Here is a 17,500-nt window from a genome sequence, read left to right on the forward strand (position 1 = left end):
CAGGCTTCACCAATGTTAAATCAGCCTTGTTTGCTACAGTAATAACAGGTGTGTCTTCAGAGAGTGGGAGCGATGACAGTGTCTCATTTACTGTAATGCCTTGCAGCTCATAATCTGGGTGGCTGGCATCTCGTACATGGATCACTACATCCTGGAATGTTATTTTTGTTAGGCACAATGGTCTTTTTTTAATCATATACATATATCTGCCAGAATTTATTTTTTAAGGAGGTGGAGGTGGAGAAGGAGGAGATGGAGGAGGAGGAAGAAGAGGGAGGGAGACTGAGATCAAGGATAAAGAAAGAAGAGAGAAACAAGAAGAAAGGGCACAAGGAAATAACATAATAATACAATTTCTGCACTGCATACTTACAGCACACACAGCATCTTCTAAAGTTGCCCTAAAAGATGCAACCAATTCTGTGGGGATGTCTTGTATGAATCCTACAGTATCAATAAAAGCAACTTCAAGGCCACAAGGAAGTCTGCCTCCATGAGCTGTAACATCCAGGGTAGCAAAGAGACTGTTCTTTCCTTCAGCTCTCTCATCTCCAGTGATGGATCGAATCAAGGATGTTTTACCTGCAAAAGTGCAATATATACCCTAAAATATATTTGCATAACTTCCTACAGCAATATAAAATTATATAACAATAGAAAATATACCAAATTAGCATAAAAAGCTTACACAAAAAAATGTATAGTTATATATATATATATATATATATATATATATATATATATATATATATATATATATATATATATATATATATATATATATATATATAAATGTGTATATATATAGAAACATTAAAACATAGACATAGATATAGATATAGATAAAGATAATGATAAAGATAAAGATATAGATACAGGTACAAATTCAGACACAGATATAGATATAGATATATATATGGATATAGATATATAGACATATAAACAGCTATCAAAACCATAAACAAAAAAATGCATGCTTATAAGGACAGTCACCTGAGTTGGTGTACCCTACAATGGCAACAGTGGGTAAATTTGACCTGGAACGCCCTCTTCTAATTAATGCTCTATTCCCAGCTAGTTTGTTGAGGGCATTACGAATACGTTTCTCTCTCTCCATTATAATCATTCTTTCTCTCTCTCCAGGCAGTCTTTTCCTGCAAAAGGCAATAAAACAATATACAACACTGCTATAAAATTCAAATTACCCTCAAATAAATACTTGTTTAGTTTAACTTCATGGCAACTATATACTGAAGTAGAATTATAATTATAATATGCAAGTCCAAGTACTAAATACTGCACAATGGAGCTAACACTTAAAAATTAATTCCTCATTCTTCACATAACAAATACAGCCATCTGACAAACCTGATGTAAGGCAACTCGGCTAGGGCAACCTGCAACTTAGCTTCTCTTGTGTGAGCATTGTGTTGGAAGATACCAAGGACTACAGAGTACCGATCCCAGACCTTCATCCCAAAGGCTGCTTCTAGTTCTCTGTAACAAGGAAAACAATCATGTCATGTAAGCATCAACTACAGGAGAAGAATCCACAAAGCTATGCAGCAAAAGGTGTTCTCACCATAATACCCATTTTATAAGCTAATAATTTTAAAACACTTTTCCGTGCTAATAGTATGGAAGAAAAACCCACAATACAAAAACTAGATTTATTGAAAATGAGACTACAGTTTCAAAATCCACTTGGATTTTGAAACTGTAATATCATTTTCAATAAATCTAGTTTTTGTATTGTGGGATTTACTTCCAAGCTAATAATTTTATACCCATATTAACATAAACTATGTAATTGCTGATATTACACAGCCCAGTGCAGTATCTAACAACTATACATATAAGAAAAAAGAAAAAAGAAAGAAAAAAAAAAAAAAAAAAAAAAAAAAAAAAAAAAAAAAGACTAATGGTATATGAGCTATAAGAGATTGCAATGACATTTGCATCATGAAAGTTCAGAGTGAATAATAAATTAATGATTATATATATAATTAATATACTTCTTTTGTAGTGCCACACATATTTTGGAGCAACAATCTTTGCTGAACCTACAATTATCTGTAATAGGTTGCTCATAAAGTCTGCCTCTGATGATGGGACACAGATAATAAACTTAAAACAGGGTATATTAAATAAGCACATATGAAATGTCTTCTAAAACATACCATTTGCAAATAATGTTTAAAACATGCATAGAAAATAACATATGCTTACTGTATCTGACTTCTCTTCAACATGTCAATACTGATAAACACAGATACTGCCAACCTATTGGAACGAGCCTCTGAGACAAGCCTTGCGAGGGTTCCAGAACCAAATATCATCTTCCCATCCAAACTCTTCACTGGTACCACTTCCTAATGAAGAAAGCCAAATTTTAGCACTCAACAGAGCTTGGGATAAATGTATCAATGAACAAAGAATTTCCCAATGTATATAAGAAGGAGTTTTGCCAGAAAATATGAATATTAGATAAGATCAGAAATCACAAACAGCATGAATGAAAACTCTATCTTAAAACTCATTAATATACTGACAAAAAAAATACTATACCTAAAATAGATTAATTTCCAACAAACCTCATATTGAACTTCTAGAGGATTTTGAAACTCTTGTTTCATCCTCCAATAAAGCAAGATTGTTAATATTGACCTTTTTTGCCACCGAAACTATTCACATCCTTCTTCCTTTTTACCTTCGCCACAACCTTGACTCCTGGAAGTGTAGACACCAACGTTGCCGCCTCTTCCAGCATCAATTGGGCAGAAGTGTTCTGCTTCATTCTTGGTCCCCACTTCACCCAAGGCTGCAGAACTATAGTCCCAATCTGACTAACACTCCCAGAGAGGTATTTCCTGATGCTCAAGTCGTCCACGCCTTCCCTCAGTCTATTGAAGTCCGGATCTTCGAGGATACTCTTCTCAAAATCCTCATCTGTGTCCTCTGGGGGAGGGGTTGTTCTCTTGGTGGCCTTTTTCTTCTTTTTTAGCATGGATTTTGAAGTGGTGAAGCTTCTCTTATGGTTTAACGTAGCAATTCTGAAGTGGTAACTGTCACAAATACCTGTGTGTTTGCTTCTTAGATGATCCCCATTCTGAACTTTGTGGTTTGCAAACTTGATATTCTGCACAGTGCAATTCTTGGGAAAATTAATTGAAACAATACTTGTACATCTGGAGCTGTTTAAGTATACCTGAGCAAATTTCATATAAAATGTTCTATGAATAGACTTTCCCACATGTGAACTAAAAAAAAGAGCCATCTTGCTTATGAAATATTTCTAACAATCTTTCAGAACAAAAAGAAAATCTTATTTCTACATTTTATTTTCTATTCTTTCTCTTCATCAACTGTTTTTTCTCTTTCGGAAATAGGGTTTAAATATGTATGTTTATCTTCAGCTGCCATCCACCCAGCCTGGCAAGCCTCTGCCCTTATGGATGTGACTTTGTATGCAACAGCACAAGCAATCAGACTGGACACTATGATGTGATTCTTGCGCCCATAAGGCAGATATTTGCTTGTCAGATGCTGTGTAATGTATGTTCCACCAAATGCTGAAATGTAAAATAATGTAAAATAATGAACATTATCCATGGCAATGAATGGTGAAAAAGTATGAATGAGAATGAATATTTCACAGCACAAGAGATGCATCTGACCAGTTTAATATTATAATGTGAAATAAATATGACTGAATAAATATTTTTCTCCATAAACTATCTCTCCCTAAGTATCACAGGCTATTTTTTTGTGGATATATACCTGAACTATTTACCTAGACAGAAGGAGGAGAGGCCAGTCAGAAGAGTGCGAGACATACACTCCATATAGCTTCCAAATGCTGGGAAGGCCCCTTTGTATTGATTGATCAAGTCTGTATTGTTATTCATCTTCCCTGGAAATAGAGAAAATCATTGAGAAAATTAATTATGCAAAATGAAAAGAAAAGAAAAAACATTATTCTACATATGATAGCTTAAAAATTCAATCTGTATCCAAATTGTGGCTTTGGATTCCTGAATGATACTATCATTACCATTACAGCTTCAGGTAGATTACAGGATTTTGTTTCTTCCATGAAAATCAGTTCTCTCTAACTTCCTCACCATCAAAGAAAACATTACATCACTACATTGGGAACCCCAGAAGAGCCAGAAGTCTGCCATAATAAGGCTTTAAATACTTTATTCTATAGCAGAATCCACAAGAAATGTCGCAAGCAGCATATCAAAGTCACTATTACTCTCGCTGACTCAGGTTGGTCCAGATTCCAAAGCAGTGGGAAAAGCTCGTCACATTGCAGTGCTCAAGAAAACAGTCTGCCCTTGGATGTCCAGTGACTAACTACTTGGATTTTAAGTCCTGTGTGATAATCCCTTTAGGCTTTCATATAATCCATGGATGTCTATAGAGATATTCCTGTTTTAGACTATCACACATCAACCCTAGTAATGGCAAAGTATCTAATACAGATTCACCTATAATAAACAGACAAAAAAAGAGGTAGTGATACTGGCAAAAGCAGTGTTGCCCGTATTTTCTCCTAAAATACACCTGTGCCACAGTATTTACAACTAATTCTCTTCACCTTATCAATAATTTACTAAGTTTTTTTCAAGGAGCATCTCTGATTATGGGTTGAGATCCAAGTAGATCACCATAAATTAAAATATATTTTTCAATCCTAATATTATTTCAAAAGCTAAGGAGAGATGCTGGGAATTCAAAGATTATTATAACAAAAGTACTAGTATCGCTGTAGAGCACTGCCGTGAACTCGTGAAATATTGCAATTAGCTTAAAATAGAATATAACATGCAATGTAAACAAACGAAACATATTGAAGGGTAAACATATTAGCCAAAAGCAATTTCCACACGGGTAAATAACCAAAATTCTCACCGAGAGAATATCTAACATACATTCGTGTCATACAAAGACAAGAATGACACGTACCTTGTACGATACCTACCTACAAGGCACGCGAGATCCGAGACTTGTGCTAAACCATAATTATCCAAGAGTCACATGAAGAGAGCGGTGTTTCAGCCTTCCTTCTGCCGTGTTTTGCTCTCTCGCGAATATGTAACCGCTTGGCTACGAGCTTATCTTCTTCGTTTAAGATATTTGTTTTTTTTATTCCAGCGAGAACTTTTGACTACCCGGGTGTAGGGAATTGGTTCGGTTTTATTTGATAAAGTGGTTTCAGCACAATAACCCTACATAAACGGGAAATATCCGAGGATAGCAACAAGAATGTCTTTGAGCTCGTAGTGTGGATAACAGACAATCAGCTGATCAGAAATAAACAAAGATAGTTGCCACAAAGTCCGTATTATTAATGTTATTTGCCGGTAGAGTGGAGGTGCTGCTAAGCCGGAGAGCCGACGAAATTAAGAAACAAGAGAGTGATGTCCCAGTAACTACAAGGAAAACATACACAATTGCCAAGAAGGCTTAAATATGGGGAAATAATATGATGTTGGGCGCCTGCGCACAGTGGGAGAGTCGCCTCACACACCCACCCCTTCGATCCTGTCCTTATCTCACTGCGTTGTTGAGAAATTGTGGGGAAGGACAACGGCGAGTTATAAGGTAGCAACATGTTGATGGCCACATTGTGTGCATGGTTGAAAGGGACTGCTACATAAAAAAGTTGCAAGGGAGTAACTTTGAAGTAAGCCGAGAAATTGGCATGGAAACAAGGGCTGCAGCGGAGGGCTTTAAGAATGTTTTTAAATATAGAACCTTAAAGTAATCGTATTATTTAGCATTGATTGGTCGAGATTGATTTCTTTTGACTTACGGAGAGAGTGTCCAGATAATTTGCTTCTCTGCAGTTGAAAATGTGCAAGATACACGGAAAGCAAACGGAAGGATGACTTTACCCCTTTCACTCAAAATTGACCCACTAACTGATTAAACAAATGTATTCACAGTAGTTTAAATTTTGATTTTATACTTAGGCTCCTACATGTGATATTTATTTTCCTTGTACTGCAATGTCTGTAATGAGTTTTTAATTGTGGTAAATTAGTGTGTTGCTTTTTGGTGAAACTACCAACCAAATCTTCATATAAAAATTGAAAACAGTATTTTGTTTAAGAAAATGGTGTTATTAGAATGTGTGAACAGTAATTATTTACATACTTCAAACTGAATTAAAACTCATTATATCTATAAATTTGAACCACGTACATAGTAATTAGATCTTTCTAGAAGAAAATATGAATAAAGCATAGCATGCTACTCAGATCAAAAGGCAAACCAGCATAAACATGTAGAAAATAATATTCCCTTCACCATAAAAAAAGGACTTTCACAAAGGATTGATGTTCCAAAGGACAGATACCTTTTTAAGTTGTCATGATTGATGGAAGAGAAAATCTAATACCTATTTTTTTCTTCTTAATATTTGCATTTTATAGTATTATTGACTTTATTAAGAGATCATAGATTATATTATTAGTATGTAGAGGATTTTTTGTATAAAAAAAGTGATTTTCGTGAAAGAAATATTTTATTTATGACATTTGAAGAAATAGAAATATGGCTGTATACTTCAAACATCTGTAAATAGACATTACATTACTATAACTCCTTAGACAAATTGGGTACTGTGCATTAAATTTTCAGTCTGTTAAGAGTGGTTGGGTAATCTTGGGCACAACTTTTTAGCAATATTTAAGAAATAAGCAGAGTGTCCTTATTCAAGCATTATAGTGGTTAGATTAAGTAACTACACACCTTAATTACTAATGATTTATGATAAATTTGTTTTAGATTATTTACAATGAATATCTTTTAGTATAGCTAAAGAATAGAAGTAATCTGTTGTAGAAGACATGAGTTATATATATGAATATAACCCAAGTGGTCCAGAGTATTTTCCTACCAAGTTTGAAATAAACCCAGCCTATATGTTGAACATTTTTCAATAAGTAACTTCAGCAATTCCTGACTTCATATATGATTAAGTTAAATGCTCTATTTTATCAATATATTATAAATGTTTCTGAATGTACTTTATAATGACAAAGATTGTGCTTAGATTACTTTTAATCTCTAAAGGTTGTATTCTTTTTCTCTCTCTCTCTCTATCTATCTATCTATCTCTGTCTCTGTCTCTGTCACTGTCTCTCTCTCTCTCTCTCTCTCTCTTCTCTCTCTCTCTCTCTCTCTCTCTCTCTCTCTCTCTCTCTCTCTCTCTCTCTCTCTCTCTCTCTCTCTGTGTGTGTGTGTGTGTGTGTGTGTGTGTGTGTGTGTGTGTGTGTGTGTGTGTGTGTGTGTGTGTGTGTGTCTGCCTCTCATTGCCTCTCTCTCTCTCTCTCTCTCTCTCCTCTCTCTCTCTCTCTCCTCTCCTCCCTCCTCCCTCTTCTCTCCCTCTCCTCCTCTTCTCCCTCTCTCTCCCTCCTCTTTCTCATCTCCTCTCTCTCTCTCTCTATCTCTATCTCTCTTCTCTTCTCTTCTCTCCTTCTCTCTCTCTTTCTCTCTCTCTTTCTCTCCCTCTCTTCTCTCCTCTCTCTCTCTCTCTCTCTCTCTCTCTCTCTTTCTCTTCTCCGTTTCCTCTTTCTCTCTCTCCCTCCCTCCCTCCCTCCCTCCTCTCCCTCCCTCCCTCCCTCCCTCCCTCTCTCTCTCTCTCTCTCTCCTTCTCCTCAACCTCTCTACTCTTTTCTTCCTCTCTCTCCTCTCTCTCTCTCTCATTCTCTCCCTCCCTCCTTCACTCCTTCCCTCTCTCCCTCCCTCTCTCCCTCCCTCTCCTCCCTCCTCCTCCTCCCTCTCCTCCCCTCCCTCCTTCCTCCTCTCCTCCCTCCCTCCTCTCCCTCCCTCCCTCCCCTCTCCCTCTCCCTCTCCTCTCTCCCTCTCCTCCCTCCTCCCTCCCCTCCCTCCCCTCCCCCTCCTCTCCTCCCTCTCCTCTCCTCTCTCTCTCTCTCTCTCCTCTCTCTCCCTCCCTCTCCCTCTCCCTCCCTCCCTCTCCCTCCCTCTCTCTCTCTCTCTCTCTCTCTCTCTCTCTCTCTCTCTCTCTCTCTCTCTCTTTTTCTCTCTCTCCCTCCTCTCTTGTTTCTCTTCTTAAAATTACAGTGAGTAGATGTGTTTGTTGCAATTTTTTATTCCTTTCCGCAGGGAGAGACTGCTTGATTCCAGACATTGGGCGGCAGCGCAGGAGTCCCAAGGACGCAGCTAGCCTGATGCTTAGCTGTGTGCACCCAAACCTTTTTGTTCTCTTCAAGAAACTGTTTGGTGCAGCCCCTGCTGGTGACTCCGAGTCCGAGGCAGACATGTACAACAACTTTGGTCCCCAATGGCCCTTTGTCAGACAGAGACATCCAGCCAGTGCACAGGGCCTCGACCAGAAAGTGCGGGCTGAGAGAATAACAATTGAGGGGGATGTACTTAGGTAAATAGGATAATCTTGCCTTCTTGTATGTAACTATTTGTTTTATGTACATTGAATTGTGAACACTGAATGTGGTAGATGGATATACAAAGTTAATTAACTTGTGAGGTAGATGATTTTGAAATATATGATTTGAAATATATTATGAGAGAGAGAGAGAGAGAGAGAGAGAGAGAGAGAGAGAGAGAGAGAGAGAGAGAGAGAGAGAGAGAGAGAGAGAGAGAGAGAGAGAGTAAGAAGTGAGAGAAGAGAATCAGAGAAAAGAGAGAAGAGAATGAGAGAAAAGATGAAGAGAAGGGAGAGGAGAGAGAAGAGAGAAAAGGGGGGGTAAGAGAGAGAGGAGAGAGAGGAGAGAGAAGAGGGGAGGGGGAGAGGGAAGAAAGGAGAGGGAGGAGGGAGAGGAGAGTGAAGGGAGGAGAGTGAGATAGGGGAGAGGGAGAGAGGAGAATGAGAGGGAGGAGAGAGAGGAGAAGAGAGGAGAGGGAGAGAGAGAGAGAGAGAGAGAGAGAGAGAGAGAGAGAGAGAGAGAGAGAGAGAGAGAGAGAGAGTGAGAGAGATATCATGAAATTCTCCTTACTTTGCCTCTAACCTGTTGTTCCTATTCCAGCTACAGTGAAGAGGAGGAGGAGGAAAGAGTTGGTGTTTATGTTGGAGAGATGCCAGTGTCCGCAGATCGTTGTTATTTTGAAATAGAGATATTGGACATGGGTGTGCAAGGTGCCATATCAATAGGTGAGATTTTTTAATTATGTAGAATTTATTAATTTTAGATCCGGCATTCCTTGCAGGAGCGAGGCAAGTGACGTGCACATGAAGCTGAGAAGACACTGGTGTAATCGTGGCTTATATTGGATTTTATGAAAACCCAAATTGTGGGAGAGTTTATGAAAACTAGGGAATTCTCAATTAATGTACCAACAGGTTTTGCTTTGAGAGGGATTTGCCTGATTTGTATTTCGTGCTGTACTTTTTTTCTTCCCTGAGATTTCACTGCTTAATTTCACTTTTTAATTTATAGTATTGAAGCTATGTATGATAATTAATTTGCTTATTTAGTAAATATTATTGTTTTTTGTTAAGTATATATCTAAATAGTTATTGTTTTATAATGATTAAAGATTATGTTACATGGGATGAATTTAAGTCACATATGATTACATGTTTATATTTGGTACAAAATGTTTAATTTTGTACTCATTTAACTATGCCAATATTTTGTCTGAACATTTTTATCAATATTTAGCAAAAAGTGATATTATCATTTTGCATAGGGAAATGCTTGTCTTATTAAATAATTTTCCTTTTTTAATTCATATCTTCATGTAATTGCCATGGTTTTGTTTTTCAAATATTAATCTGCATATCTGTTCCAGGTCTTTGTTCTGCAAAATACCCACTACACAAGCTGCCTGGTTGGGCTGCTGACAGTGTTGGATATCATGCAGATGATGGAAGGTAAAAGCGTGTGGTTCATCTTGAATTATTCAGTGATCAGATTCTTAATTTATTTGAAGGAGAGTTACCAAGAATGAAGTTGCAGTAGAGAGTAGAAACCTCTATGGTTAAGGATTAAGGTATCCATCTAGTTACAGGATTTTTCATATTATATTATTGGAAACTTTTATCCTAAATATCTGCTTTTCAGATTATACAAAGCCCGTCCTAGAGGAGTTGTATTTGGCCCAAGATGTGGGGCTGGTGATCGCATGGGTTGTGGAATAAAATTTGAGCAGATATCACCTGAAAATGATCCATCGTCAGTACCAGTTTTCTTCACAAAAAATGGGAAAGAGGTTGTTAAATCCTGTTATATGTAGATTTACCAAATATTTCTTTTATTTCTTTAAGAAAGTTAGAGAGATTGTAGTGGATGACTGTAAGAAAATGAGTTCAAGAGCTGTGTACTTTTGTTAATATTGTTATTATGCTACACTGATCTAACAGAACTAATTAGTAGATGTCTGAGTTGTATATATGTTTATTTATATCCAGGTATGTTAATTTTATAAAACTTTATTTACAGTGATACATAGTTTCTTAAAGGTCACCAATATCCAACAGGTTGGATCCGTAATGGTAAGAGTACCTCCTGGTGGACTGTACCCTTGTGTAGGTTTAGCAGCAGCTGGTGATGCTGTCAGACTGTCTCCTCAACTCCTTTGGCCTCCCGATGAAGACACTCACATGTCAGTAGATTCTATGGAAGAGGAATGGCTCAGACTGCATGACATTCGACTAAATGGACAGGTATGAGGGCTTCCGGATTGAAGATGATTGAAGATACAGGTTACTGCCATGTGGAGCGTAAACAAGAAAAGAAATCTTCTGTGTTTACAGGAATAATCGTCATGATTATCAAGTAAAAATCACTTTATGTGAACATATACGAATAAGATGTAAAAAATAAGGTTATTTTCATAAAAACACACTGTTGAACTGAATTGAAGCTTTTCTCCTACCTTAAGCAGATGCTGGAGTACTGTGGCCGAGGTAAGAGCCTGGTTGATGTTGGCCTTGCTCAAGCCCGTACACCATTAAACACAACTTCGCATTATTTTGAAATGGAAATAGTTGATCCAGGGCGGTCTGGTTACATTACCATCGGATTGACGAAAAAGGTAATGAGCCCAAAGTAAACACATGGTTCCCCATTGGGCTTTTGAAATATGTGATGTTATGTAATCTGTGTTACCAATAAGTTATTTGCTTTATTATTGTGTAATTTGCACAATTAATACTCAATAATGCTTTAACTTTTTGTATGCAAGATAAGTTATTTGTTGAACAATGTAGTATTATAACTTTCTGCATATTCTCATTGTCTTTTTTTTTTTTTTTTTTTCCCTTTATCCTTTTTCCTTGGATTTATACATCTTTCTTTCCTTTTCACAGGAGTACCCCAAAAATAGACATCCAGGCTGGAATAGAGGGAGTATTGCTTACCATGCAGATGATGGAAGAGTGTTTGCAGGTAGCACGGTGGGCTCCCTGTTTGGGCCAAGATGTCAAAAAGGTGATGTCATGGGGTGTGGCATCATATTTCCCAGAGATTATGTTTGCAACTATGACAGGTAAGCCCTTTCTACATTATTAGGTAACAGTTATAGAGTGTTGATTGATGAAGGTATGCTAGGATGAAGCTGCAACATTGTCAGGATTAATACTCAGAGTCAGATTGGAAATTTTAATGTTGCACATGTACAGAAATGTTTTTTACTGAAAAAACATGTTTAAAAAAGTGATCAGTGAGCTGGAGTTATTTGCAGCCATTTGTACGAAAGCCATAAGGATTCTCAATCGTCTAACATTATTTTACATCCCCACAGTGAAGGAGGGAGCATGGAAGAAGAAAGCCCAGAACCTTTGGAATGTGAGGACTTGCTGGAACATCTATTACAGTATCCCCAGCCTGGCTTGCCCCCAGATTTCTCACCACAGTATCCACGTCTCCACCAACACCAGCACCACAACCACATACTCACCACCGATTCCGAGGAGGATGAGGATGACGATGATGAAGACGATGAGGAGGAGGAGGACGACTCACTTGAACCATCACGGCATCATCCAGTTGGAGGAAAAGTGCAGGTTGGTCCCCTGTGATTTTCATGTGGATTTTCTTTCGTCATTCATTTCTTTGTTTATTAACCCATTGCCGACGGGTGGCATGTACGTACATGCCATGGCATGGCGGGACCATCTGCCGGGGGCACGTACGCACATGCCATAGAGTATGCGTGGACATGCCATGAGTTTTTTTTTGTTACAATCACGGCAAAAGATTATTTTTTTGCCAGTGAAAGTGTGATTAAGTCACTTTCTCATTTTTACCATGCAACAAACAAAAAAAATGCAACAAACCGACAATTTCAACTCCATGATGCCACACACTGCTTATTTTATTCGGACTATAGACCGAATAATGATCAACTATGGAGTCTATATAACAACAAAAATACCCTTCAGTCTCAATTTATCAGGAAGTTTGGCAAGTAGAGACTGTAAAAAATAATGAAAATTGAAAATACAACATATCTTCGTAGTATTAAAAAGAAACGGCATGGGATGCTGATATTTGGCATGAGTGGTCGCGCATGCTCGGGCGACGATATAAGCCCCCGGCAGCGAGGCCCCAGCCTCTATGAATGCTACCCGTCAATTATGGGTTAAAGTCAAAGAAATTAAAGATCTTGTTACCATCTTTTTTCGTTTAGGTTTCTATTTTGTTTTTCAGTGTTAGTGATTCACTGATCAGTGTAAAGATTCTTTAAAAGAAGAAAAATTAAATTACTGCAGAGTTAAGTATATTCTTTGGAAGTGTGGTAATAGATGCCACACTTTGTAAAATTTTCCTCAGGTCTGTGAGTTTTATCTCACTTTGGTCCACAGAGTTGAATCCCATATTTTCTCATACTTGACACTTCTCTGCCACTTTCAGGTGTTTTTCACAAGGAATGGCCAGATGATCGGCAGGCGAGAGGTAGCTCTCCCGAAAGGAGGGTTTTTCCCCAGCATCAGTATGGGAAGTTTGGATGAGCGTGTGAGAGTTGACCTGCGACCATTGACTGGCTAGTACACGAATTGCATTGCAACATGCATCTTTCTATCTTATACTACCTTTATTGATGCAGAGTAACATATATGGGTGGCAAACTACATTTTCTATTTATTGTACCACTTCACAACTCTGAATTTGATTTACATAAATGACAGGAAAAAACAAAAAGAAAAAAAAATACAGCCTTACATTAAACTTCATTTCTTGTAATGTGTCCTATATTGCATCTTTACTCACACATATATGTAAACAATAATAAGAATATGGAGAGAGAGAAAAATGCTTATTCTTATAAGTTCAGGGTCACTTATGTGTACTGACAATAAACCCCAATATTTTCTATTCTTCTCTTTGTGTTGCTTTTACTCAGTAGAAACTCTTACTGTAGGCCATTATGTAGAACTTTAGAACTGAAATAGTGAGAGAGAAGCTAGACCATCTCTCTGCATAACGGGTGTTCAATATTTTTATTCTGTTACCTTTTTTATGAATGCAGTGGTAAATGATTTGTATAGGAGATAATGACACAATTTTCATGGGATGAAAAGATCAAAGATATTGTGTTGGTTTATTGCTGATGTAAACTCACTGCACAATCTGAAATGCATGTGTATGTGTGTATGTAGAAATCACTTTGGAACCATTCATTCGGAGGAAAGTCTGTTTCCCGGTAATTTTCATGCTTTTTTTTTTTTTTTCAGTATAGCTTTAAGGACATTGCCATGCATGTATGGAAGTTTGTTTTAGGGAAGTTACTGTATTTTGTGCCCTTTTAAATTTGTTTGTTTCTATCTGAATGAAATTTGTTAAATACATTATGCCATCAGTATCTTCTATTTGTGCACTGTTGTGCCTTAGGTTAAGAAAAGTGCATGTAGAAGACTTTTTCTTTTCAGATATAAGTTTTATTTATAGGAACTGTATTGATTCAGGAATATGGTTTTGAATCCCGCATCCTCATGTTCTGTTTTGTTCAGACTCATATCCATCACTTTCACACAGTGAATAGTCATAAATGTTAATAGGTGATGCAACAGAAATTTTTATTATGTTTGAGATTAACTGGGCAATTTACAGAGGGGCCTGTAAGTAATAACATGCAGTAGTAAATGACTTTTGTCATTTTTACGACAGGATATTTCTTGCTTGACAGTTGTAACATGGATTAAATAGCACAAGGCACTGCCTGCTCTATAGATACGGTGACAGTGAGGTAAAGATTTGGTAGGATAATAGTTATTGCAAAATGAGTTTGGCTTTGAATTGCATATGATTACTTGGCTCTCTAATTGCATAGCTGCTTGCTTTGTTGCTGCCTATGTTGTAGTCATCTACAGGAGGCAAACACAGGATATGAGCAAGTTTGCATATTTCATCTTCACATGGTATAAGATAGCACCTTTACTATAAGAAATAAGAATAGCATTGAATTATTGCTCAGACAGTAATTCATGTTAATGATAGATATAGCAAGGAAGAAACTAGTAAACTCTCAAGAATAGAAAAAAAAGGTGTATATACACAGTAGATATGCTGTTCTCTATAGAGTGGAATTGAAGACGTGTAATTTCCCTATTTAAAACACTGGTAAATGTAGGATATCTTCACCAGATAAGGACAGAAAACATACATTCTCTTTCTTTTGTCTTCATGAAGACACAAATTTTGCAAAACCATGATAAAGTTTCCATAGAATAGCATTAAGAGGTCAGACAGAAGACATGTGAACCAGTAGGCAGAGATAGGTATTCATCACAGCAAGTACTAGAATGTAATCATAGAAAGTGAAGGAAAAACAAAAGTTAGCCCATTGCTGACGTGCTATCACTTCATAGTGAATAATCACAGGCATCAGGTGATGTCTCACAATGTCATGAGCATATGTCTCAATTGCAAAGATAAAATCTTGCTTGCCCAACCACAAGCTGGTCAATTACCCAGGCATAGAATGGCATGCACGAATGTATGTCTGGCCTTGCTGGACTTAACAGAAAATTTTACCTGTCATTAATTGGATGATTAGTGGTGTAGCAAGGCATAGATGCATATGATGAATATAGAGATGTGATATATTCAAAATGCCTCACAATGGCCATGAGCCAGGTCCAGGAAGTTTAAAATGTGCAAGAATTTCATTATAGCTAGAATTCTGTAGGGATTATTTATTGCATCAGTTTTCATTTTTGTAGATGATAGACAAATATAAGTATTTTTTCTATAACCAAGATTCTTTATGTCAGGGTATATCTCTAGTATTTCTAGATATATAATTATAGACAACAGGTTTGATGGAATCCATAGAAGACAAAAAAATATCTTATTTCAGATGCTACCAAACAGTGGATTCCAGTATTACAGTTACTTCACCAATATGTTATAAGAGGAATTAAAAATATCCTCTTTATTGATGCTTTCTATCTTTTAACTTTAGTTCAGGGGGAAAAAAAGGTTTAAAAATTTTGTGTTGTATTTCTGATTTAGTTGATTTTGGTGAAGTTTCGTTTCTCTTGGTGAACAATGAAAGAAATTATCAGAAACAGTAAAATATGTATGTAATTTTTTTTTATGTTATTAAAGGAAGTATCTGTAGCATTATCATATGAGGTATGGTTTCCAATTGTGATTGTTAGCTCAGTAGAGAAGAGTCCGTTCAAAGTGAATATTCCTCTTGTAACTGTATCCGAAATGGGTATTCGTCTCTCGCAACAAATTGGGTGTTTTTACTTGACATGAAAAAGTAGTATCCAAAGCCAAGACAGTGACATTGCTCAAATACTTTTCAAATTTTGGTAGGAAAACAATAGGTAGTGTAGAGGACAGATTTCATTTATGTTCATTCGTTCATTTTATTTGAATTGCAAAAGATTTGCAGACTCTCATTATAATCGCTTTTGTAATTGTGTCATATTTGTGAAATGAACTGCTTCTAAGTGTTTGAATCGGTCTTTTATGGAAAGGTTCAAAAGTAGAACAGTTCAAAATTAAGATAAATTATTGCATTCTTTTTATTACATAGAGACATGTATCCCTGAAAGTGATCTTGGAAGCTCCCTAAAGAGTAAACAGATTTATTATTGATATATGCTATGATTTTGCTTGCATATTTTTGTAGATACTCTATTTGCATTGTTAGAATAAAATTAAATACCTTAGATAAATGCAAGTTATCTTTATGTGAACAAGAGTATTCCACAGAATGCAATTCTGTGATTCTGTTTCCTCTTAGCAGATATTTTGCCCAAACTCAGAGAAATACCGCCTGCTCCATGACAACATCATCTTCGTGTTTAGAAATAGGATGTATTTTTGATGTCATCCATTCCATCCTAAGTTTGCCTTGATGTTTTTTCCATATATAGTGATCATTGATTAATGGGCTATGATATAGTAGGAATTATTTAGAGTGGTGATTGCAATGCATTTTAGAGAACCAGCAAGTTTATTTTATCAATTGTAGTCTTGGAGATATATATATATGCCATTCAAAAAACAGTAGCTATATAAAGGGGTATATTTCCTTGTTGCTGCAGTTCAACAAGATTTGGACATGTGAGGTGGGTGATATAGATATTTCTTTTGCCCTCAGGATGTTTAGTTTGATATATAACGTTGTCTATGTATGGCAATATATAAGCTGCGTTTTCATTCCATCTTCATGTCCAGTATGTTTCTGGATTTTTTCTTCTTTTTTTCTTCTCTTTTTTTTCTGTTTTTTTTCTTCTCTGGCCTTCATACGCAAGGAAAGAATGATTTACGATCGATGGTAGAAAATTGGAAATAGTGTTCATAATCTATTCAGTAAAAGGAAAAGTATATACTTTAACTGTATTCTTGACAAATCATCTATAAACACAAAAATCTTTAACCGCAATCCATGTAACAGAAACTGAAAAGATGCACCAGTGTAGTGTTATGCCCAAGTGTATATCTCCATACTCTATTTCATAGTTATGGAGGTCAAAATATATACACACACATATATATATATATACATATATATATTTTTAATCATATTGAATATACTGATTCTTGTAGTCCCATAAGATATTAGTCCCACTGTTGTAGCAGTTTCTGTTGATTGTAGTTTTAATCAAATGAAACTAGATTGCTGAGAAGACAGCATTTGCTCTTTTTTGGATAAGTAGGTCTAAAATGTAGAATTTATAGCATAGTCATGGCGATACAGTTGTTGAATGTGAACCAACTTATTTCAGGGGAATCTGTTCAAATTGTCCCTTTGGACCACGGAAATGTATTCTCATTATATTGCCATCCTTTTTAGCTTCCATGTGCTCCACAGACTTAAACTTGTGGCTGCTCTTCTTGATTTTGTATTGCATACTATTTGCAGTGGTCAAAAGCAAGAAATAGAAAGTACTTAAAGAAGTGGGTAATTCTACCCAATCATCTGTATGAATGATACAGAAACATTGTATATTTTGTGCATACTTGTATTGATTATATGTGGCTGTATCTTCAGTTTGAAAGAATGATAGACAAAGATTTTATAGTTTGTATTGGAAAGA

General features: G+C 36.5%; 2 protein-coding genes across 5 annotated transcripts in view; one reads left to right on the forward strand and one right to left on the reverse strand.

Annotated features, from left to right (window-relative positions):
• The window catches only part of LOC119589827 (putative GTP-binding protein 6), a 6,385-nt gene extending 1,252 nt beyond the window's left edge, over positions 1-5,133 (reverse strand). The window contains exons 1-8 of one of the 3 annotated variants that reach the window (XM_037938403.1): positions 4,991-5,133; positions 3,794-3,913; positions 2,711-3,572; positions 2,230-2,372; positions 1,369-1,497; positions 994-1,154; positions 374-582; positions 1-151 (exon numbers count right to left, since the gene is read on the reverse strand). The exon at positions 1-151 is cut by the window's left edge and continues 45 nt beyond it. In XM_037938403.1, the coding sequence (XP_037794331.1) occupies positions 1-151; positions 374-582; positions 994-1,154; positions 1,369-1,497; positions 2,230-2,372; positions 2,711-3,277 (1,360 nt within the window). In that variant the 5' untranslated portion in view covers positions 3,278-3,572; positions 3,794-3,913; positions 4,991-5,133. Of the gene's footprint in view, positions 152-373; positions 583-993; positions 1,155-1,368; positions 1,498-2,229; positions 2,373-2,710; positions 3,573-3,780; positions 3,914-4,990 lie in introns of all 3 variants that reach the window. The other 2 variants (XM_037938404.1, XM_037938405.1) reach the window with 2 other exon arrangements.
• Positions 5,134-5,304: 171 nt separating this feature from the next.
• Positions 5,305-17,500, forward strand: part of LOC119589828 (SPRY domain-containing protein 3-like) — a 14,084-nt gene continuing 1,888 nt past the window's right edge. The window contains exons 1-10 of one of the 2 annotated variants that reach the window (XM_037938406.1): positions 5,305-5,613; positions 8,143-8,416; positions 9,024-9,148; positions 9,790-9,871; positions 10,062-10,209; positions 10,478-10,663; positions 10,882-11,034; positions 11,309-11,487; positions 11,743-12,004; positions 12,855-17,500. The exon at positions 12,855-17,500 is cut by the window's right edge and continues 1,888 nt beyond it. In XM_037938406.1, the coding sequence (XP_037794334.1) occupies positions 8,208-8,416; positions 9,024-9,148; positions 9,790-9,871; positions 10,062-10,209; positions 10,478-10,663; positions 10,882-11,034; positions 11,309-11,487; positions 11,743-12,004; positions 12,855-12,989 (1,479 nt within the window). In that variant the 5' untranslated portion in view covers positions 5,305-5,613; positions 8,143-8,207 and the 3' untranslated portion in view covers positions 12,990-17,500. The remainder of the gene's footprint in view (positions 5,614-8,142; positions 8,417-9,023; positions 9,149-9,789; positions 9,872-10,061; positions 10,210-10,477; positions 10,664-10,881; positions 11,035-11,308; positions 11,488-11,742; positions 12,005-12,854) is intronic. The other variant, XM_037938407.1, reaches the window with a different exon arrangement.

Source organism: Penaeus monodon, chromosome 26, assembly GCF_015228065.2.
Source record: "Penaeus monodon isolate SGIC_2016 chromosome 26, NSTDA_Pmon_1, whole genome shotgun sequence".
In the NCBI taxonomy this organism is placed as follows: domain Eukaryota; kingdom Metazoa; phylum Arthropoda; class Malacostraca; order Decapoda; family Penaeidae; genus Penaeus; species Penaeus monodon.